At 46.7% G+C, this 20,602-nt stretch overlaps 1 protein-coding gene across 8 annotated transcripts in view; it reads left to right on the top strand.

The window, feature by feature from the left end:
• The first annotated feature begins 144 nt into the window (after positions 1-144).
• The window catches only part of acss2 (acyl-CoA synthetase short chain family member 2), a 20,568-nt gene continuing 110 nt past the window's right edge, over positions 145-20,602 (top strand). Inside the window, exons 1-19 of one of the 8 annotated variants that reach the window (XM_080470152.1) lie at positions 145-1,003; positions 1,250-1,445; positions 6,142-6,233; positions 6,464-6,567; positions 6,641-6,713; positions 7,883-7,958; positions 8,361-8,469; positions 9,385-9,432; positions 11,356-11,493; positions 11,916-12,086; positions 12,966-13,099; positions 13,872-14,004; positions 14,992-15,048; positions 16,168-16,248; positions 16,724-16,832; positions 17,315-17,383; positions 17,517-17,693; positions 17,829-17,903; positions 19,935-20,602. The exon at positions 19,935-20,602 is cut by the window's right edge and continues 110 nt beyond it. In XM_080470152.1, the coding sequence (XP_080326278.1) occupies positions 877-1,003; positions 1,250-1,445; positions 6,142-6,233; positions 6,464-6,567; positions 6,641-6,713; positions 7,883-7,958; positions 8,361-8,469; positions 9,385-9,432; positions 11,356-11,493; positions 11,916-12,086; positions 12,966-13,099; positions 13,872-14,004; positions 14,992-15,048; positions 16,168-16,248; positions 16,724-16,832; positions 17,315-17,383; positions 17,517-17,693; positions 17,829-17,903; positions 19,935-20,143 (2,178 nt within the window). In that variant the 5' untranslated portion in view covers positions 145-876 and the 3' untranslated portion in view covers positions 20,144-20,602. Of the gene's footprint in view, positions 1,004-1,249; positions 1,446-6,141; positions 6,234-6,463; positions 6,568-6,640; positions 6,714-7,882; positions 7,959-8,360; positions 8,470-9,384; positions 9,433-11,355; positions 11,494-11,915; positions 12,087-12,965; positions 13,100-13,871; positions 14,005-14,991; positions 15,049-16,167; positions 16,249-16,723; positions 16,833-17,314; positions 17,384-17,516; positions 17,694-17,828; positions 17,904-18,370; positions 19,253-19,609 lie in introns of those variants that run through there. The other 7 variants (XM_080470149.1, XM_080470150.1, XM_080470154.1 and 4 more) reach the window with 7 other exon arrangements.

The following is a 20,602-nucleotide window of genomic DNA, read 5'->3' on the forward strand; positions in this document are numbered from 1 at the left end:
ATCCAGTCTAATATAACCCATATACTATATATATATATATACATATATATATATATATAGTTGCACATTGTTGCGTCGGTTTAATGATCAGTACAGGTGGGATTTACCCTGTGTGTGTTATTTCCGAGCATTTGTACGGGCCGTGAACGCACCGTGATTGGCTGCGGGCTGACCGGGTTCGGCTCCTCGCGCTGCAGCAGAAGAACTCGAGCCGAGCAGGAGCGTCAAACAGCGCGGACTCAAAGCAGCTCTCCTCCGGCCTCCCGGATAGCATGAACCCCGCTCCGCAGGCGTAGAGGACGCCGTGTATCTGTGCAGGGAAGCCCCGCGGAGCGTGTGCCATTTGGAGAGGAGTCCGTCCCCACTGCTGGAGCGGTTAGCCTGTTAGCTTAGCATTGCGCTCCGGTGTCGCTCCGTGCGGGACTTTTCACCTCCAGGAGCGGACACATTCACCCGGAACTGCACCCGGAGCGTCACCAGCCGCCCCCCGCTTCTACTTTAAAGCGCTTTAGGTGGAAACTCTCAGTCTGCATTCTGGAAAAAAAGACATAACACCCAGCGGAACAAGGAAGTTTCTCAACTTTACTGCTAGCCTGTTACCTCGTCAGCCCCTCGGCTCCATTGATCTGCAGGTGGAGGAGGTTCGTCCAGAGGTTCGCCCAGAGGTTCACCCAGAGGTTTGCCTAGAGGTCCACCCAGAGGTTCATCCAGAGGTTCGTCCAGAGGTTCACCCAGAGGTTCCTTCAGAGGTTCGCCTAGAGGTCCACCCAGAGGTTCCTTCAGAGGTTCGCCCAGAGGTTCGCCTAGAGGTTCGCCTAGAGGTTCGTCCAGAGGTTCGTCCAGAGGTCCACCCAGAGGTTCACCCAGAGGTTCGAGATGGTTCCCGACAAACCCCCGAAGGAGAACGTCTTCCACGGGTCTGAGGACCTGAAGGAGACGGCTCACATCAGCAGCTTCCAGAAGTACAAGGAGCTCTACACGAAGTCCATCGAGAATCCAGACGGTGAGTGCTTCTGGTGTCTTCGGGTGTTTCAGGTTAACTGGTATCCGTGTTAACTGGTGACCAGCCTCCTCTAGCGTCCCTTGTTACTGTTGGTAACAAAAGATGTTGGAGCAGATTTTGCATTTTGCTCATCACCTGCAAACCTTGTTTTTCCTCCATTGTAGAAAGTCAAATTTATATTTATTATTGTATTGATTACTAAAGTCGTAAAGACCTCTCTCTAATGAAACCTTCCTCGTTCTGCAGAGTTCTGGGCCGACTTGGCCAAAGACTTCTTCTGGAAGACGAAACACTCGGGTCGCTTCCTCGAGTACAACTTCGACGTGACCAAAGGGGGGATCTTCATCAAGGTGATGGACGGCGCGTCCACCAACATCTGCTACAACCTGCTGGATCGCAACGTCCACGACCGGAAGCTGGGGGAGAAGGTGGCCTTCTACTGGTCAGTGTCTCCATCAGGAGGGTGTAGAGATGATTCCTCTCTTCAACCCTCAAAGCCTCTGGCTTGTTTGTCTTTGTCTGTGAGTTATTGGATGTTTAATCTCGCTGCTGTAATACACAATGTTTTTCAGGAGCGATTAGAATATTGGTTGACACACGAATGTGTAACTCCTGTTGCGAATGGAGATAAAAGAATATAAAAAAAAAAGTGAATATTAACGAGTATCTGTGATGAAAATGTCTATTTTAACAAAATCAAACAATTACGATGGAAAATATCTCCAGTCTTAACATGAAGCCAGTTTTGATGATGCAAAATATGGTGAAATGTTAATAATAATAATAAAAAAAACGTCTATAGCTGTTGCATTGTGGGTGTTTTTACAAACCGCCCAGGTCGCTATCTTCTATTGCAGCGTCACGAGATCTGAGTCTCGGTATTGTATTGTGGCGCGACTCTTTTTCCTGTCGTTTTGGTGGATTGGAGCTTCTTTCGTGGGCCGTTTTACACGACGGCACGTTGAAGTGAAAAAGTGAAAAAACACTTTCTCAACACAACTTCTCAAAAATGCTCTGCCTCCATGGGAACGGGGGGAGAAGACGCAACTCTCCTGAAAGCCTGGTCCTGGTCACCACGTCGATAGGAACTAGTAGTTCTGCACATGCTCAGTAGAGCCAATCAGAAGAATGTTTCCTCTGTGGTGTCATGACTCCCAGTCCATGTTCTACTGGGACTTTTATTTTGACAGTCACCATAATAACAATCCAACTTGGTGGTCTGTCCACTAGAATGTCCGTGTCCTCCCTTTTGTTAATGTTTAGAACGTGTGTGTGCTTTCATTACTAAAACTAACAACAGCACCGACTAGTGGCCCGGCATGCTAACTACATTGTTTTCCCATGTTTTTGCGGTTTCCATGGAAACGTAAAACTTTTCTGAAACAAAAAACCGTGTACTTTTACTTGAAAACGTCATGTAAACAGTGTCTAAGATCTGTTTTAGAGATAAAGTTGGTATTAACTCGTCACTTGAGCTAAAACTCTCCAGAAAAGTATTGAAGGATTCAGTGTTTGTGTTTCTGTCATGTGTCTGTTATCAAAAACTTCCAACTGGAACATTACTGCTCTTGTTTTAGACCCCTCCTCATCTTCCTCCTCATCTTCCTCCTCGTCTTTCTCCTCCCCAGTGCCCGCTGGTCCGCTTGCACGCTGCTTTCAGAGCAGAAACGGAAGCGTGTGATTGTATGTGGCGTGTCCATCGCCGCGGTAACTGAGAGGACTAATGTGTCTTTTCGCTGCAGGGCAAAAATCTCAGTAAATCACTCGGGGAAGTTCCGCTTGTTGTCTGTGTGAGAGTCGATTTAGAATTCCAAGTCTGGCTATTTTATACTCTCCCAGATTTCGAAAGTCGAGAATTTCTTTCATAATCTTTGAATAATTTCATTGTAAACGTTAAAAATTGCTGATTCATGTGTCTACAGTGTGGTGATCAGTGGGTCTCTGTGTTCACAGTTAACATCTTCACCTCATTTCTTATCACAGTTTAAAAAGTAGTAATTACCTCTGAAGCTTTTATCTTGAAGGCTCAGATAAAGGCGCAGCGCCTTCTGGCTTTTATTGGTGCCTTTTAAAGAAACAGCGTCGGCGTTTCAGAGGTGAAAGTTCCTTTATTACACTCTGATCTGTGCTTTGTGACGCCGACTGTTAGACGTGGACCATCGCCTGTGAGAATTCAGAGCGGTTTAACCTGTTTAAACGCACTTCCTGATTCCTCAAGTGGAAACTCTTAACAGAGAACAATGAGCTCTAAACATTAGTGATGGGAGAACGCAGACATTCTAGTGGACACAACCATCAAGTTGGAACTAAAACTACCAAGTCCAGGAGAACATGGACTGGGAGTCATGACGGCACAGAGGAGACTTTGTTCTGGTTGTCTCTACTGAGCATGTGCAGAACTACTACCGTAATTTCCAGACTATTGAGCGCACCTGAATATAAGCCACACCCACCAAATTTAAATAGAAAAAAAAGAAAAGATAGGTTGGAGTTACGTGATGCACCTGAATGCATCACCCGTGGCATGAAGCTCGTTAACCCATAACCCCCCCCCCCCCCCAATTTTTTTTTAAATAGCGGCTTATAGTCCAGAAATTACGGTAGTTACTCCCCTGCGGTACGCGGGACCAGTAGCAGAGTTTTCTCCCGAGTACCGCTGTCGTGTAAAAGGACATACAAAATGCAACGGGAGTTTTGCGTCTTCACTTGAAGACGTGACCGAGGCCGGAATGTTTCCATACAAGAACACATGGAAACGTCGCGTGTCAGTCACTCTTTTGCGTTTTGTGTCTTGCGTTCATGTTCACATCAGATCAGCCCTACTTGTGCTCTCATCAGTGTCTCAGAGACAATCCACAAAGTAAACACTCACACCCGACTGTGCAGAAGTGTGGAAACAAACTGGCGTGTCGTAATGAAGCGTGGGTTTTTTCCAACGTATTGCAAGAGTTTCCTGGAGGCGGCCATGTTGTTTTCTAACTCGCCGTTTTCCAGTTATGAGTTAAAACGTGTGTCAGAGTCGAGACTCCTCCACGGGAAGCGGCGACCTGATTGGACGAGGATCAGCTCAGGTTCCATGTTGGCAGAGTTTATCAAGGTCAGAGCTTCCCCCTGTGCGCTGTGTAGCCCTCGGCTGTGACTGCCAGGCGGGTCACAGAGACCTCTCAGCTATGCAGCCCTGACTGAAGCTGCATGGGAAGACACACACACACACACACACACACACACACACACACACACACACACACACACACACACACACACACACACACTCCCTGTTACACACACAGTGTTCACAATGTAGTCCAGACAGACACTGAGTTGGTGGTTCGTCTGCAGTTCAAGGCCAAGCTGCAATAAAAAGTGCTGCAGAAGAAGAACGCCTGTTTTGTCACCTCCTGACGAATCCTGCCGTTTTCTGCCACTGCTGGTTACACAGTGACCACGAGAAATGGAACGGAAGTACACAATTTAGGCCCCGTTCACACCGTTCAAGTAAACAGGCATCCTTTTTGATTTCAGAAATGATTCACGTTTACATGCCGATTATTGAAAATGACGTCCGTTTACAGGTCGTTAGCGTGTCGGGCTGCAGGAGTTGGTCTCGCAGGAAAATTTAAATTAATGTTGTGCTTGTCTGCCGCTATGGATCCGCCTGACTGTCATGCACTTGATGCTGACGTGACGGTTCAGTCCTTCAAAGTGGTTTTGATGAAAATCAAACATCAAATTTGATAAAAGTGCAGGAGGCAAATTCTGCATTCAGGAAGTGTGTGCGTGCGTGTGTGCGTGTGTGTGTGTGGTTATGTAATTCATCTTGTGTGCAGTTTGACACAGTGTTTGTTCCCTCATGGTGAAATCCACTAGAAGTTCCTTTCTGTCCCGCTCGGTGTTTCTGAGTTTCCTCATGCTTGTGGCCTGCAGCTCTTTCCTAATGCTCTCCCTCTTTCATCGGCGTCGCTCGTCTTTCACCTGATCGGCTCGTCTTCCCCTCGGCTGCACTCGGCCCTGGTTTTACCAGACGTGTTCCTGTTACTGCTTCATCTGATGCACAAAACAAAGCTTGTGCGTTGAAAAAACGTATGCTGAGACGATTCACTGGGATATTTCTTTTCTCTTCGTCCGTCCATCCATGTTTGTGTTTCGCCCCCTGGTGGAGAGATCCCAGTATAACAGTTTCTGACTTTGAAGGAGTCATATTATCCAGTTTTCCAACACTTTCACATGATCTCATTGATCCAAAAAACTTGTATTTAAAGTTTATTACTTCTCCTTGATTTTCTTCCTTCTGAATATTGGATCATAGGAGCTGCATTCACAATCTGCTACGTCTGCGTGAGCTGGACTGGCTCCGCCCACACATGCCCATCTTCGTCCTCAGCTGCTGAACACTGCAGCTCCACGTAATGATGTGGAGAAGCAGCTCTGTCTCTCGGCTCGCCGGACTCGGTCTCTTCCTCGGACGAGACGTCGGCACTCTGAAGGTTTCTGCGTCACACCGAGCCTGAGCGAGTGCGTCCGTGACATCGTGCACGCTCACTTCCTGCAACAGACGCATGGCACGCCGGTCAGCACCAGGGTTGCCAGATGTGACTCACCTTTTCCTGCCCAAGCAACGTGAAAACCCCCACGCCTCAACAAAAATAAGCCCAAATCTCAGGAATCATGTTAAAACCCATCATGTGTAATAAAGAACACGCCATTAACACACAAATGCATGAAAAAAAAACAAAGTTAAAAGGTGCGTGAGTTTGACTCCCCAATGGGGGGACTGAATGAATCGACAGGCTGCTCAGCCTTCGTTAAATACGAGCGACAGAATCTAGACATGACGAGGAGAATGAGGAAAAATAAGAGCACAGCTTTTATTCTGGCGGAGCTGCTTCCTCCTGCGCTTATCTGTGACGTCAACGATGAAGCAGCATCATGTGGAAAAATAACAGATGTGGTTCCACATGTGAACTGAGTGGATGATGTGTCTGTGAACACTGCAGTGAGGAGCGAAAACATTTAACGGTTCATATAAAACTACTCTACCACTGGAGTCACTTTGCTAAACAAGTTGTTGAATGTTTTGGTCCTTAACCAATTTTTATTTAAAGGATTTTTTTTTTTTATATTTGTGTGTTTTTGTTCAGGGAAGGTAACGAGCCCGGCGACCAGCTGAAGGTGACCTACAGTCAGCTGCTGCAGAGAGTCTGTCGGTTCGCCAACGTCCTGAAGTCCCAGGGTGGGTTCTTCTTTTCTTTGTCATTGGGAGGGAGGGAGAGGGGGGGAGAGAGAGGGAGGGAGGGAGGGAGGGAGAGAGAGAGGGAGAGGGAGGGAGGGGGAGAGAGGGAGAGAGAGAGAGGGAGAGGGTGATCAAGGGAGGAAGTTGGTCAGGATGGACAGAATGAAATGTGAGGTAGAGGAGAGGAAATGCAGACCTCCAGCAGACTCTCTGGTGTTTCTCCTCTCCAGGTGTGAAGAAAGGCGACCGGGTGTCCATCTACATGCCCATGGTGGTGGAGCTGGTGGTGGCCATGTTGGCGTGCGTTCGTATCGGCGCGGTTCACTCCATCGTGGTGAGTTGGTGCTTCACGGCGGTGTGTTGGCGGTGTGTTGGCGGTGGGAGCTAACGCTGCGCTGTGCTTCCAGTTCGCAGGTTTCTCTGCAGAGTCTCTGTGTGAGCGGATCATGGACTCCCAGTGTTCGCTGCTCATCACCGCAGGTCAGCGCCGCAACGCTCAGACTCTGCTCTCACCCCGACCTTTGACCCGCAGGCGTCAGTCCAGCGCACGGGGATGACCGCGCAAACTGGTCATCTCCCTACGCAGCACGGCGCCGAACGGTGGATGATAACCTCATGGCTGGAGCGCTCGGCGGGGTGTCATGTGACCAAGGCCTCAGTGACGCAACTTTTCAAGTTAAAACATGTTAGCATGTTGGGCCACTAGTGGCCGCTGTTGATACACTGTTATTACCGTGTCAAAATAAAAGCCCCAGGAGAATATGGACCGGGAGTCATGAGTCCACTGCGGAAACGTTGTTCTGATTGGCTCTCCTGAGCATGTGCACAACTACTACCGTACATTCCACAATCACCATTGAGCGCACCTGAATCTCCGCCGCCGTGGGTTTTCTCTCTATTGATGAAGTATTTGTTGGTTCTTTTGGCTCCTGAACGCGTCACTCAGGGCTGGTGTAAAACGACGTCTCAGCAAAGAGCTGACGGAGTTCTGTCCTCCCATCAAAGTCTTTATCAGTGGGATTATAATCTGGTGATTAACTGGTTTACACACACGCACACACACACACACACACAGACACACACAGGTGATGTTTCTATGCCTTAAGGGGACGATGCAGCAGCACATCGACTGACTGAAACATGTTTCCACCTCAATGTGTTGAAAGTTGTTCTGTCACTTCCTGACTGTCCTGTTGAACCAGAGCAGCTTCCTTTCCTCTGAAACTGGTTTGACATTAATCTCTCTCTCTCTCTCTCTCTGTGTCCCTCTCTCTCTTTCTCTGTCTCTCTCCCTGTCTCTCTCTCTCTCTCTCTCTGTCTCTCTCTCTCTGTCTCTTTCTCTCTCTCTGTGTCTCTATCTCTCTCTCTGTCTCTCTCTTTCTCTGTCTCTCTCCCTGTCTCTCTCTCTCTCTCTCGGTCTCTCTCCCTGTCTCTCTCTCTCTCTCTCGGTCTCTCTCCCTGTCTCTCTCTCTCTCTCTCTCTCTCTCTGTCTCTCTCTGTCTCTTTCTCTCTCTCTGTGTCTCTCTCTCTCTCTCTATCTCTCTCTCTGTCTCTCTCTCTCTCTCTCTCTATCTCTCGCTCTGTCTCTCTCTTTCTCTCTCTCTGTGTCTCTCTCCCTCTCTCTCGCTCTCTCTCTCTCTCTCTCTCAGACGGTTTCTATCGAGGTGATAAGCTGATCAACCTGAAGCTCTTAGCTGATGAAGCGCTGCAGAAATGCAGAGACAAGTAAGATGTGGACACACTTCAATACGTCACTGCGTGCGTGCGTGCGTGCGTGCGTGCGTGCGTGCGTGCGTGTGTGCGTGTGTGTGTGTGTGTGTGTGTGTGTGTGTGTGTGTGTACACTATCATGTTCTTCAATGAGGATATTAGGCTTCTTTCCTGTTATATAATATATCGTTGTATTGAACAGTAAATTATTCAGTATGAAGTCATATATTTTCATTATGGAGGGTAAAAAATCATTGTCACATGCATCATATAAAACATAGTGTGTGTGTGTGTGTGTGTGTGTGTGTGTGTGTGTGTGTGTGTGTGTGTGTGTGTGTGTGTGTGTGTGTGTGTGTGTGTGTGTGTGTCTCTGTCTCTGTCTCTGTCTCTGTCTCTGTCTCTGTGTGTGTCTCTCTAGAGGGTTTCCAGTGAAGAAGTGTATCATGCTGAAGCATCTGTCCAAAGAAACAGAGGAGAATCTTGGCTCTCAGTCTCCTCCCACAAAACGCTTGTGTCCCGATCTGCAGGTAAACAAACACATGTACACAAACAACACATCTGCAGGTAAACAAACACACATGTACACAAACAACACATCTGCAGGTAAACAAACACACATTTAGTGACGAGTGGACAGTCAATCTCGGCGTTCACATCATCTCCAATCATCCGTTCTTCTCTTTATGTTGAACTTTGTTAAAAACAAAAAACTTTTTAACATCGATTAATTTCATCCATATAAATATTTACAATCTGTGAAGAAGAGTGACAATCGAAAAAAACCGAGTTTAATCTGGATTAATGAAGCTCAACTGGAAGGTTGAGACTCTCTCTCTCTCTCATTCCAGTCGACTCTCGGCTTCAAACAGCTTCTTATATTTAACTGAACGATTTTCTGTCGAATGTTTCTGGACGTTGCTCCTCATTCAGGCTCGGCGGGGGGAATTTCTCCTGTGGCCACTAGAGGGCAGCACAGTTCTGATCGGCTCCACAGACTTCAACTGTTCATTTCTCTTCCGTGTTTGTCTTTTTCATAAGCGTTCCCACTGGTTAACCTTAACTCCTCCCTCCTCTCTTCTCCTCCCTTCTACCTCCCTTCAACCTCCTCCTCCTTTCTTCCTCCTCCTCTCTTCTCCCTCCTCTTCCTCCTCCTCCCTTTGACCTCCTCCTCCCTTCGACCTCCTCCTCTCTTCTCCCTCCTCTTCCTCCTCCTCTCTTCCCCCTCATCTTCCTCCTCCTCCCTTCGACCTCCTCCTCTCTTCTCCCTATTCCTCTCTTCCCCCTCCTCCTCCCTTCTCCCTCCTCCTCTCTTCTCCCTCCTCTTCCTCCTCCTCCCTTCGACCTTGTCCTCTCTTCTCCCTAATTCTCTCTTCCCCCTCCTCTTCCTTCTCTTCCTCTTCCTCTCTCCTCCTCCCTCCTCCTCTCTTCTTGGTTCCACCCAGCAGGAGAAACAAACAGGGAGAGTAAAGAAAGCGCGCCCTGTCCCGCAGGTATTTCAATCCTCACCTCTTCCCCCGAGTCTGATCGTCACTTCTTCTTCTTCTTCTTCTTGTGTTTGTGTTTGTTAACGGTAAATTTCACAGACGTTTACATTAAAAACTGCTGTTGGGTTAAAAACAATCCACTGAGTTCAGAAACCATCACTTTGAATATAAAAGCAGAACAAGCTTCAGTCTGCACATTAAAATGATGGAATGATTGTTTTTTTTTTTTACTTTTGAATCAGCAGCTTTTATTCTGGTAGTTTTCTGATTCACACTCATTTTGGCAAAAGCAAAGCGACGCTGCAGCGAGTGGCGTTTCACCGACATTTTCCAAATCCATTGATCCTAAATCAGATGCAGTTGGATTTGCACGGTGGCGTCTGAACTCACCAGGAGCGAAATGTAAAGTCTGTTTCCAGCTGGAGTTTGAAATAACAAACACTTTTCTCTTTGTAGTGAAAACTCTGTTCACGTTAACGAACTCCACGTCTCTGGTTCGGTTCCTCGTTGGACCGACGCTGTTTCTTTCCTCACTGCTCTCGTGACTTTTCTCTCCCGGAGCTGAAGGATCGGAGGTCTGTTTGCTCGCTGAACGTTAACGTTAACGTTAATGTTAACGTTAAGGTTCAGCGAGAACAGTTCGTTCACTGTTTGTTCAGGGCGTCAAGAAAAATGAAGAATCAGCTTGAATATCACCGTTTTCTTGATGCTTTAACACTCAGATGACCTGGAAATGGAAAAGTTTACCTTTAACGTTCAGTCACTGAAAACCAAACTTTAAAAAGCTGAACTTTGTGAAAGCTGATTTTTTTTTTTTTGACAGAAAAGACTTTATGGAAACTAAACTTTTTTTAAAAGACATTTTTTGAAAAATAGTTATCCAAAAAGTTTAGTTTTCAAAAACGTTTCTTTTTCAAAAACAACATTTTTTAAAACTAGCTATCAAAACGGTTAGTTTTCTAAAAAAACTAAACTCTTTTGAAAACCAAAGTTTTTGAAAACGGAACCGTTTAAAAACTGAAAAGGTTTGTTTTAAAAAAAAAATAGCTAAACTTTGTGAAAACCAAACTTTTTTCAAAACAGGAATTTTTAAAAACTGAATTATTTGAAAACTAGTTTTCATAAAGGTTAGTTTTCAAAGAACTAAACTTTTTGGAAAACTAAGGTTTTTTTTTTTTTAAAAAACAACAGAATTACTGTGCGTCAGTTGATTCACAATAACACTCTTGAATTCAAAAACGTCTCCAGCAGAGTGAACGTTCACCGTCGTCTGGATCGCGTTTCTTCTGAGCCGTTCTCTCACCGTTGGACCGTCGCATTACAAAAAACACAGCACCCCCTGGTGGTGTTCCTCAAACAGACCTCTGGTTCTTCCTGGGACTCTCCTGATGGCCACAGGGTAGAGTCGTGTTCTTTCACCTGCAGGAGGTCTGCATCGCGTCTCCTCAGAAGGTGGCCTCAGATTTGGTTCCTCCCAAATATAAGACGGAACGTTCGGTCCGGGCTGGACCTTCTGAGGAGAAGATGTCTCTGCGTGGACGTCGGAGCTCAATCAATTCGTGTGAAAAAAGAAAAGCCACTTGAGAGATTCCGACCAATCAGACGACTCACAGTAACGGTGGTTCTCGTCCTCTCCCGTTACTTTCCTGCAAACTCTAGTTGGTTTCTTCCATCAGACAGGAATTGATGAGCTCTGATCACAAAGTTAAAACCAACTCACATGTTTGTAACGTCTAACACGCTCTTCTTGCTGTGTCCACTCAGATTCCTCCGGTTAAAAGAGGCATGTTTCTCAAACTAACCTTGTTTTCTTGTTTAGTTTTTTCTGGAGACGGTAGAGACGATTGTATTTCTATTTGACGGCAGGATGAAGGATTTCCGCGACCACTTGCAGGAAACCCGCGTTGATTTGAACGTTGGTGCTTCCAGGTGCCGTGGAACCCGGACGTGGACTCGTGTTGGCACGCTCTGCTTTGCGGCGCTTCAGACGAGTGTGAACCGGAGTGGTGCGACTCTGAAGATCCGCTCTTCATCCTCTACACCAGCGGCTCCACGGGCAAACCCAAGGTCTGCTAATGCTCATCCCGCACGCTCACATCGAGGAGGCTGTAGGCTCTTTTCCACTAATTCCTACTCAGCCTTTTCCATCACAATATAGTCCCGCTGCGGCGTGGGCGGAGTCATCATCATCATGCACCAATCACCCCCCGCCCCGATATGATGCAGAGTGAAATAATACATCAAATAGTATATATTTTTAAATATTAATATTCCAAAATGTGGATTGTTACGATGGTGCTTCACTGTCCGGTGTTTCGGTTTCACTGGTGCCCCTGTTAACTGGTGCCTTCTACCAGCAGCCGTTGGCAGCAGCTGATATTAAAATAAGACAAACAAACGCTACGATACTTTAAACTTTAATGGAAATGTGGTTCGCAAGAACAGCTGGGAGTTGGGCTGAAGTGTGATGACCGCTCTCCTCCCCTCAGGGCGTCCTGCACACGCTCAGCGGCTACATGCTCTACACCGCCGCCACCTTCAAGCTGGTGTTCGACCACCAGCCCGACGACGTGTACTGGTGCACAGCGGACATCGGCTGGATCACCGGACACTCCTACATCACGTACGGACCGCTGGCGAACGGGGCCACCAGCGTCCTGGTGAGTTCAGGGCCCGCGGGAAAACCCAGCTTTAAACCCGCGACCAAACATGGCCGCCTCGTCAGGAGTCAAAACTAACAGAGGAAAAAATGCTCAATCAAAAGTATTTTATTTATATTATCTAAACGTTATTTATTTACTATTTTTCTTGTTAATTTGTATTTATTTCTTTATTTTTCTGTAAATATAAACACAGCCACTGGGAAATAAGATGATTAATTGCTGAGGAGTAAATAAGCTTCGGCTTCACCCGACTTCTTTTCGGATATGATTGAGTTTTATTTATTTATTTAAACACTTATTTTGGGATTTGCTTTGCTCTATTGTTTATTGTTTTTGTGTGCTTTTATTTTATTTTGTTGTTACTATTCAATCATATTAATAATATTGTCATTATATACATTTTTTATTGTGATGAGTTTTCACTCAATGAAGTAAATTATGAATATCTTTTTGTAATTTATTTTTATTATAGAAAAATGTGACAGATTTAAATCTTAAAAAAACCTACAATGTTAAAAAAAAAAATTACAAGGTTTTATTGAACAGTAAAAGAAAATAATGCTTTAAAATTAATAGTAAAATTTTATTATTTTCTTAGAAGAAAATAAGATCAAATCTATATAGAAAAAGAGCCCCCGAAATTCAACTCGTGTCAGATATCTAAAGCTCTGATTGACTATGTGGATATTTGGGAGTTTTATCATCGACTCAAATCTCATGAAATCCTGATTTCAGACCTGAGTTGTAATGCAGATTTTCACAATAAATGTCTTAATGTCACAGTGATGAGAGGCAGGTTGCTGCTGGTCTTCACACTGTGGTTATCAGTGTATTAGGTTTGGTCCCAAAACACTAATGGTGTCGTTTGGTTTTCAGTTCGAGGGACTCCCCACGTACCCTGACGTGAGCCGCATGTGGGAGATCGTGGATAAATATCACGTCAGCAAGTTCTACACGGCGCCGACGGCCATTCGACTGCTCATGAAGTACGGCAGCGAGCCGGTGCACAAGTGAGTCTCTTCCTGTTTGAATCTGTCCAGAGCTCAGCCGCCGCATAAATATCTAGTGTTCGGGTTAGGGAAGCACACCGAAGACCATGTAGTTTCCATGTTCGGCCACTAGTGGGAGCTGTTGTTAGTTTCAGCAGATAGACACACAGCAGGGAACAATGAGCTCTAAACTTTAGCACTCGGAGGACACGGACATTGGCGTGGACAGACCACCAAGTTGGACTGTCAAAATAAAACTACCAAGTTGGATTGTTGTTACACGGACTGTCAAAATAAAACCACGAGTCCCATGAGAATATAGACTGGGAGTCATGACACCACGGCGGAAACTTTGTTCTGCTTGCCTGTCTATTGCCGTTTCCATGGAGACGGAGCATTTTCGACAAGTTGTGCCATGATGCTAACTGGTTAGCATGCTAACCCGCGTCCCAGTATGTAAAGCTCAAAGCTTCAATAGAAAGACGCCGTGACCACACAGGATCATGTGAGCCTGCGATGATGGGTCCAGTGCTGCAGCGATATCGTCTGCTAGACGATGTAAATCTCTCTGTGCTTTGAGATTTGTTCTAAATAGCGACGCTCTTCTTCTCTCCTCTAATTCAAACCACTTCTGCATGTTGATCTCTGGAAAACAAAGACTTCGACTGACTGTGGTTTTAGAAGTTCAGACTCTCTGGGGACAATGCTGTGAGCTGTGAATTGTGCAACGAAACGACGCTTCTCCTCTCCCGATGAACAGAAACTTAACTTCCTGTGTTGCTGCCCCCTGCAGGTACAAGCGAGACTCTCTGAAGGTTCTGGGGACGGTGGGGGAGCCGATCAACCCCGAGGCCTGGCACTGGTACTACAACGTGGTGGGAGACAAGCGATGCCCCATCGTGGACACCTTCTGGCAGACGGAAACTGTGAGTTCCACGAGCAGAGGCACACGCTCCGTCTCCATGGAAACGGAGGACTCGCTGGTCCTGGTCACCACGGCCCTAGTAACTAGTTCTTCTGCACACGCTCAGTAGAGACTATCGGAACAAACTTTCCTCCGTCGTGTCATGACTCCCAGTCCATATTCTCCTGGTCTGGTACTTTTATTTTGACAGTCACCATAATAACAATCCAACTTGGTACTTTTATTTTGACAGTCACCATATTGACAATCAACCTGGTGGTCTGTCCACTAGAAAAATCGCAGTGGTTGCTGATTTCTTTAGTCATTTATTTTTTTATTTCTTTATTTACGAACATTAAAAACACAAACAAGAGAATCAAACGGAACAAAAACAAAAAAGACACACTCAGTAATCCCGAGATTACTTGACACACACTCAGTTTGAAAAGATGTGCGTTACGTGTTCGAGAACTTTTTTAATCCGACCCCTTTACGTCTTTATTGTCACTTCCTTTTTATCGTGACGTTATTTTAGTGTCTTTGAGTGCATAAAAAAGCGCTATGCAGGTTTTGATGTATTATTATTACAAATCATACATAATATATGTATAAATGTTTTTTCATTTTTCTTAATCTACATTAATGTTGTTTTATCCGTCACCCAATTAAGAAAACCAGTGAGGATTTATCCAGACACCTTGTTTCCCCTCCACCAATAAACAGTGCAGCACCATTACCCACAATCCCTTGCTCTCACAGCAAAACCTTGGACCTTCGCCTAAATCAGCTATTTATATTTTCTTTTTAACTGTATTACATTTGATAGTAGTTTAATCTCTGTACATAAATCATTCCAATAATTCTGGTGAGACAGAAGCTTTTCATCCAGATACGAGTTGTATTTGTTCTCCGTGTTAATTTTGTTTCTCCGCTCGGCTCTTATTGGCTGGTGAGTGTGTAGTGATGAACGGTTCGCCCCCTGGTGGTCGGGGCTGGTTGTGTCTTTCAGGGCGGCCACGTCCTGACTCCCCTGCCTGCAGCCACGCCCATGAAACCTGGATCTGCTGTAAGGAAACCTGCTTTTAATGTGTTGAACCTTCGTCTGCAGCTCACAGACCATATTTACGTTTATGAGTCGAAATATCGAGAGGAGAAGAAAGTTGGTACCCCCCCCCCCCCCCCCCAGAGGTACCCCGATGTCGCTCTGCAGTTTAACTGCTCAGTGGATCGGGAGGATTTCACTCTCTGCTACGTTAGCGTAGCATAGCTTTATTTGTCATTATGTAATATTATGAAATTACAGTCGCTGCTCCCTTGTGCATCGGTAGGAAAGTATAAAAAAGTACACGTAATAGAAAAGTATGAGTAGAAAGTATCAAAGTGTAGAAAGGGGCCAATAATACACGCAGAGTTCCGGAGCTCACGTGGTCATTGATGCTACATGCTACATGCTAAACATGGTCAAAGTGAATGATACTCTGATTACCAGCAGCTCAGTGAGGTTCACAGCAACGCATTGCCTTCACCTAGTATTGCATACCTGTGGTTTTAATGCGTTTAATAAGTACTCGTATCAGTACTCGGTATGTGCCAGTAGATAAAGGTTAGTACTCTTAGCGGTACTCGATATCTGCCAGTAGATAAAGGTTAGTACTCTTAGCGGTACTCGGTATGTGCCAGTAGCTAAAGGTTAGTACTCTTATCGGTACTCGATATCTGCCAGTCGATAAAAGTTAGTACTCTTAGTGGTACTCGGTATCTGCCAGTAGATAAAGGTTAGTACTCTTAGCGCTATTAGTTAATTTTCACATTTTTTCAACCGAGTTTTAGTATTTGATTGTATTTTTCCCCGGGAAGCTTTTTTTAAAAGCCGTAATGTTGGGCTCATACTCAAACACTTGTTGTTATTAAACATTCTGTTATTTCATGTGGGGATCAAACTGGGCTGAACTAGGTCCCTGAAATACTTATAATCAATAAATTACTAAATATATATATATAACTATTAACAGCTTAATTTGAAGAAGTATGTCGTTGCTTTACTGCATGTGATATGACTTTAGTTTCCTTTTTAATTCACAAGTAAAATAAATGTCCAGGTTGATGCAGAAGTTCAGGATCTGACGTGAAAAGTTTCTCCAGCGTTGTTTGGACTCGGTGTGAAACGTGAGGTGCTGTTCTGCAGACGTTCCCGTTCTTCGGCGTGGTGCCGGCCATCCTGAACGAGTCGGGCGAGGAGCTGGAGGGGCCCAGCGAAGGATACCTGGTAAAAAAATACAAAATAAATCAATAGAAAGTCCTTTAGATCAGAGCTGTTGGTGCAGTTTGTCACTCGGGCCTCGGGTTTCACCACAAGTGAAGTGAATTCCGTTTACACCACCACAGAGCTTAGAGCCACTGAAAATGCAACTTTTTCCAAATTGCTCGGCTCCATTTTGTGGAAACGCAACTTTTACGGAACTCTGGTTCTGGTTGCCGCGGCAGCAGTAACTAGTAGTAGTTCTGCACATGCTCAGTAGAGCCAGTCAGAACAAAGTTTCCTCCGTGGTGTCGTGACTCCGTCCATATTCTCCTGGGACTTGGTACTTTTATTTTGACAGTCACCATAATAACAATCCAACTTGGCAGTTTTATTTTGACAGCATGAAAGTCCGATAGCTCTTTAGCACAGTTTCAAAGCGCCGGTTGATCCTCGGGAGCCGAGGCTCCGGGGTTCTCACCGAGTCTCCGCTGTGGTTCAGGTCTTCAAGCAGCCGTGGCCTGGCGTGATGAGGTCGATCTACGGGAACCACCAGAGGTTCGAAACCACCTACTTCAAGAAGTTCCCCGGGTACTACGTCACAGGAGACGGTGAGAACCGACACTGTCACTCTGGAAAAAAGGTTAAATGGAGTTAAATACCTGGCGAGAGTCGGAACCTTTGACACACAACAAACATGAATGTAGTGAATAAGATGGGACCCGGAATGGAGCCCTGGGGTTCACCCAGAGGTACACCCAGAGGTTCACCCAGAGGTTCACCCAGAGGTTCACCCAGAGGTACACCCAGAGGTACACCCAGAGGTACACCCAGAGGTACACCCAGAGGTTCACCCAGAGGTACACCCAGAGGTACACCCAGAGGTACACCCAGAGGTACACCCAGGGGTTCACCCAGAGGTACACCCAGAGGTACACCCAGAGGTACACCCAGAGGTTCTGCAGTGCTTTATGGAGGGTTGAACCCGGAGAACCAAACTGGCGCTGATCTGCTTTTCCTTCATGTTGAAGTTTCCAGTTATTATTTGATAGAAACGTTTAACCACCGGGTGTCCATGTCTTTGATGGTGCAGGTTGCCGTAGAGACGAGGACGGTTACTACTGGATAACGGGGAGGATAGACGACATGCTGAACGTCTCAGGTAAACCCTCTGCGTTCAGAACACACACACACACACACACACACACACACACACACACACACACACACACACACACACACACACACACACACACGCCCTGGCTGAGCCTCTGGCCATGCGCTGCCCCCTGCAGGTCACCTGCTGAGCACCGCCGAGGTGGAGTCGGCGCTGGTGGAGCACGAGGCGGTGGCCGAGGCCGCCGTGGTGGGGCGCCCTCACCCCGTCAAAGGAGAGAGTCTGTACTGCTTCGTCACGCTCACGGACGGCACGGCGTACAGCTGCTCGCTGGAGGCGGAGCTTAAGAAGCAAGGTGGGTGATCAGCCACACACACACACACACACACACACACACACACACACACACACACACACACACACACACACACACACACTGTTGTACACACAGACACTCACACATGTATTCCTTGTGTGTGTGTCCCTCCAGTGAGGGAGAAGATCGGAGCCATTGCGACTCCAGACTACATCCAGAGCGCTCCGGGGCTGCCGAAGACCAGATCAGGTAGATCCGGCGTTTCTGTCCTCCTCCCCGCCGCTCCTCGGAGCTGTAACGACAATCTGTCGGTTTAAAGTCACGCCGCGCCCATCGAGGGGAGCGGAGGAAGTGTCTTCATCTGGTGGCGCCATGTGTCAACGTTTACTTTTTTAAATCCCCGTCCACAGAGACGGAAACATTCCTGTTTACAGAAAAGCTGAAGACGGTGCAGTACTCATACTGACCTGTAGAGGTGCTGTAACACCAACAGAAACAGCCAAACACACGATGGTGAAATCAGAGGCTCCAGTTAGAAAAGAGTAACATGATTGGAATGAAGACTGTGTTTGTACTAACACTTTTAAAGAAAAAACAGACGTTGCTGCACCCCTGGTCCTCAAACATTTAAAACAAACGAGTAACGTTCATACGTGTAATGTTGGATGAAGAGCAGCTTCCTGTTTCCTCTTAACCTCCTCGCTGCGACTCCGCAGGTAAAATCATGCGGCGGATTCTACGCAAAATCGCCTGCGACGAGCGCGACATGGGCGACATCTCGACTCTGGCCGACTCGTCGGTCGTGGAGCAGCTTTTCCAGAACAGACGCTGCTCCGTCGTGTGACGGCCTGCAGGTAGAGGGCGCCAACCTGCACACCAACCGCGAGGAAGAGGAGGAGGAAGAGGAAGAGGAAGAGGAGGAGGAGGAGGAGGAGGAGGAGGAGGAGGAGGAGGAGGAGGAGGAGGAGGAATCCCACACACCTTTTAGCTCCGGATGAGGACGTTCATCCCAAACCTCAGCAGCAGATTCTTGTTTGAGCAGCCGATCCTAAAAACAAGTCTGAGATTTCTCTTGTTCTTCAGGAGCGTTTCTGGTCTTCGTCCCGCTGAGGGACGAAGGACGAGGGGATGGATTCAGCTCTCCTCCTGAAGCTGCTCCCACTCAAAGAAATCCCAACCGAAGCCCGAAAGCTGAAACTTTCCCCGACGACGTCGTGATTAAACCGCCACGATGACACTCGCTCGTTTCTCCCACTTTGATTTCCGGGTTTTCAGAAGAAGACGATTACTGTCCCAGTACTGACGTCTCGTCTCTTTAGGCTCTTAGTTTTAGTTCCTCTTACATTTGTTTCTTGTGTTTCAATCTGTGGGTTGATAAAAAAAAACAACCGTAACGAGGCTCCGAACAGCAAACGGAACTTTTAAACCAGAGCAGCAGCAGCAGCAGCAGCTTGTTTTAAAGAGCAAAATCCAAAAGGGTCCAATGGAAAAATGTGGTTTTGTTCAAAACTTTTAGTTCTCAGTATTTCTCTCTTGTTGACTTTAATGTAACTTAAACCAGGTTTAACGTCTCCAGTTGATTAAAACATTTAATCTGAGGCTTTTCCTTAAATCTGAGCTTGTTTTTTTTCTTCATTTCTGCTTTAATGGGAAATTTAATGACTCATTTTTAACATTTCTTCTTTGTTTTCTTTCACATTAATTCTCTTTTGTCTCGCATGAAAACAAAGTCAGGGTCAAAAATGGAGTTTTTCCTCTGGATTGTCTGTTTCATGCTTGTTTTTTTGGTTTTAAATCTGATCGTCCTCGTCCCTCCGTCCAGACTGTCGTCCTCGTGTCCTCCGTCCAGACTGTCGTCCTCGTGTCCTCCATCCAGACTGTCGTCCTCGTCCCTCCATCCAGACTGTCGTCCTCGTGTCCTCCATCCAGACTGTCGTCCTCGTCCCTCAATCCAGACTGTCGTCCTCATGTCCTCCATCCAGACTGTCGTCCTCGTCCTCCATCCAGACTGTCGTCCTCGTGTCCTCCATCCAGACTGTCGGCCTCGTCCTCCATCCAGACTGTCGTCCTCGTGTCCTCCGTCCAGACTGTCGTCCTCATGTCCTTTGTCGTCCTCATGTCCTCCATCCAGACTGTCGGCCTTGTCCTCCATCCAGACTGTCGTCCTCATGTCCTCCATCCAGACTGTCGGCCTCGTCCTCCATCCAGACTGTCGTCCTTGTGTCCTCCGTCCAGACTGTCGTCCTCATGTCCTTTGTCGTCCTCATGTCCTCCATCCAGACTGTCGTCCTCATGTCCTCCATCCAGACTGTCGGCCTCGTCCTCCATCCAGACTGTCGTCCTCATGTCCTCCATCCAGACTGTCGGCCTCGTCCTCCATCCAGACTGTCGTCCTCATTCCTCCGTCCAGACTGTCGTCCTCGTGTCCTCCAGCTATGGTGGGACATCAGACCGTGGGAGACTCTGGTGGCGGTTCGGAGCCTGAATGATGAGTGGATCTTTGTTCATTACGTTGTGATTTTATTTGAGAAGTTGAGTTTTCAGCGTCGTGTCCATGAAATCTTTGGTTGATGGTTCCTCGTCCACGGCGCCCCCTCTGGTGGGAGCTTTTAAAGCTTTGTACTTTTCTTTCTTTGTAATTTGCTGAGGTGGAAGTTTCTCTCGAGTCCAGCTTGTTTCTTCTGGTGGTTTTCGTCTCCGTGTTACAGTGACGCTGCTTTTCTAATGTTTTGGTCGGAAGTGCAGCTGCTTCCTTTGTCCCGTGTGTCAAATACAAACTTGGGTGAAAGAAATTTTGCCTTTCTCTTCATTTCTGTGTCGTTTTTCCCAGTTTGTGTCTTTAACTGTTTGGATGAGAGCAGAAGACGAGGTTCTGGGCTGCAGGCCGCCAGCGCCGCTCACCGGGCCGACCTGGTTTGAGGCTCCAGGAACTCTTGGCGCTCTGCGGG

This window comes from Lipophrys pholis, assembly GCF_963383615.2.
Source record: "Lipophrys pholis genome assembly, chromosome: 8".
Classification (NCBI taxonomy): Eukaryota; Metazoa; Chordata; class Actinopteri; order Blenniiformes; family Blenniidae; genus Lipophrys; species Lipophrys pholis.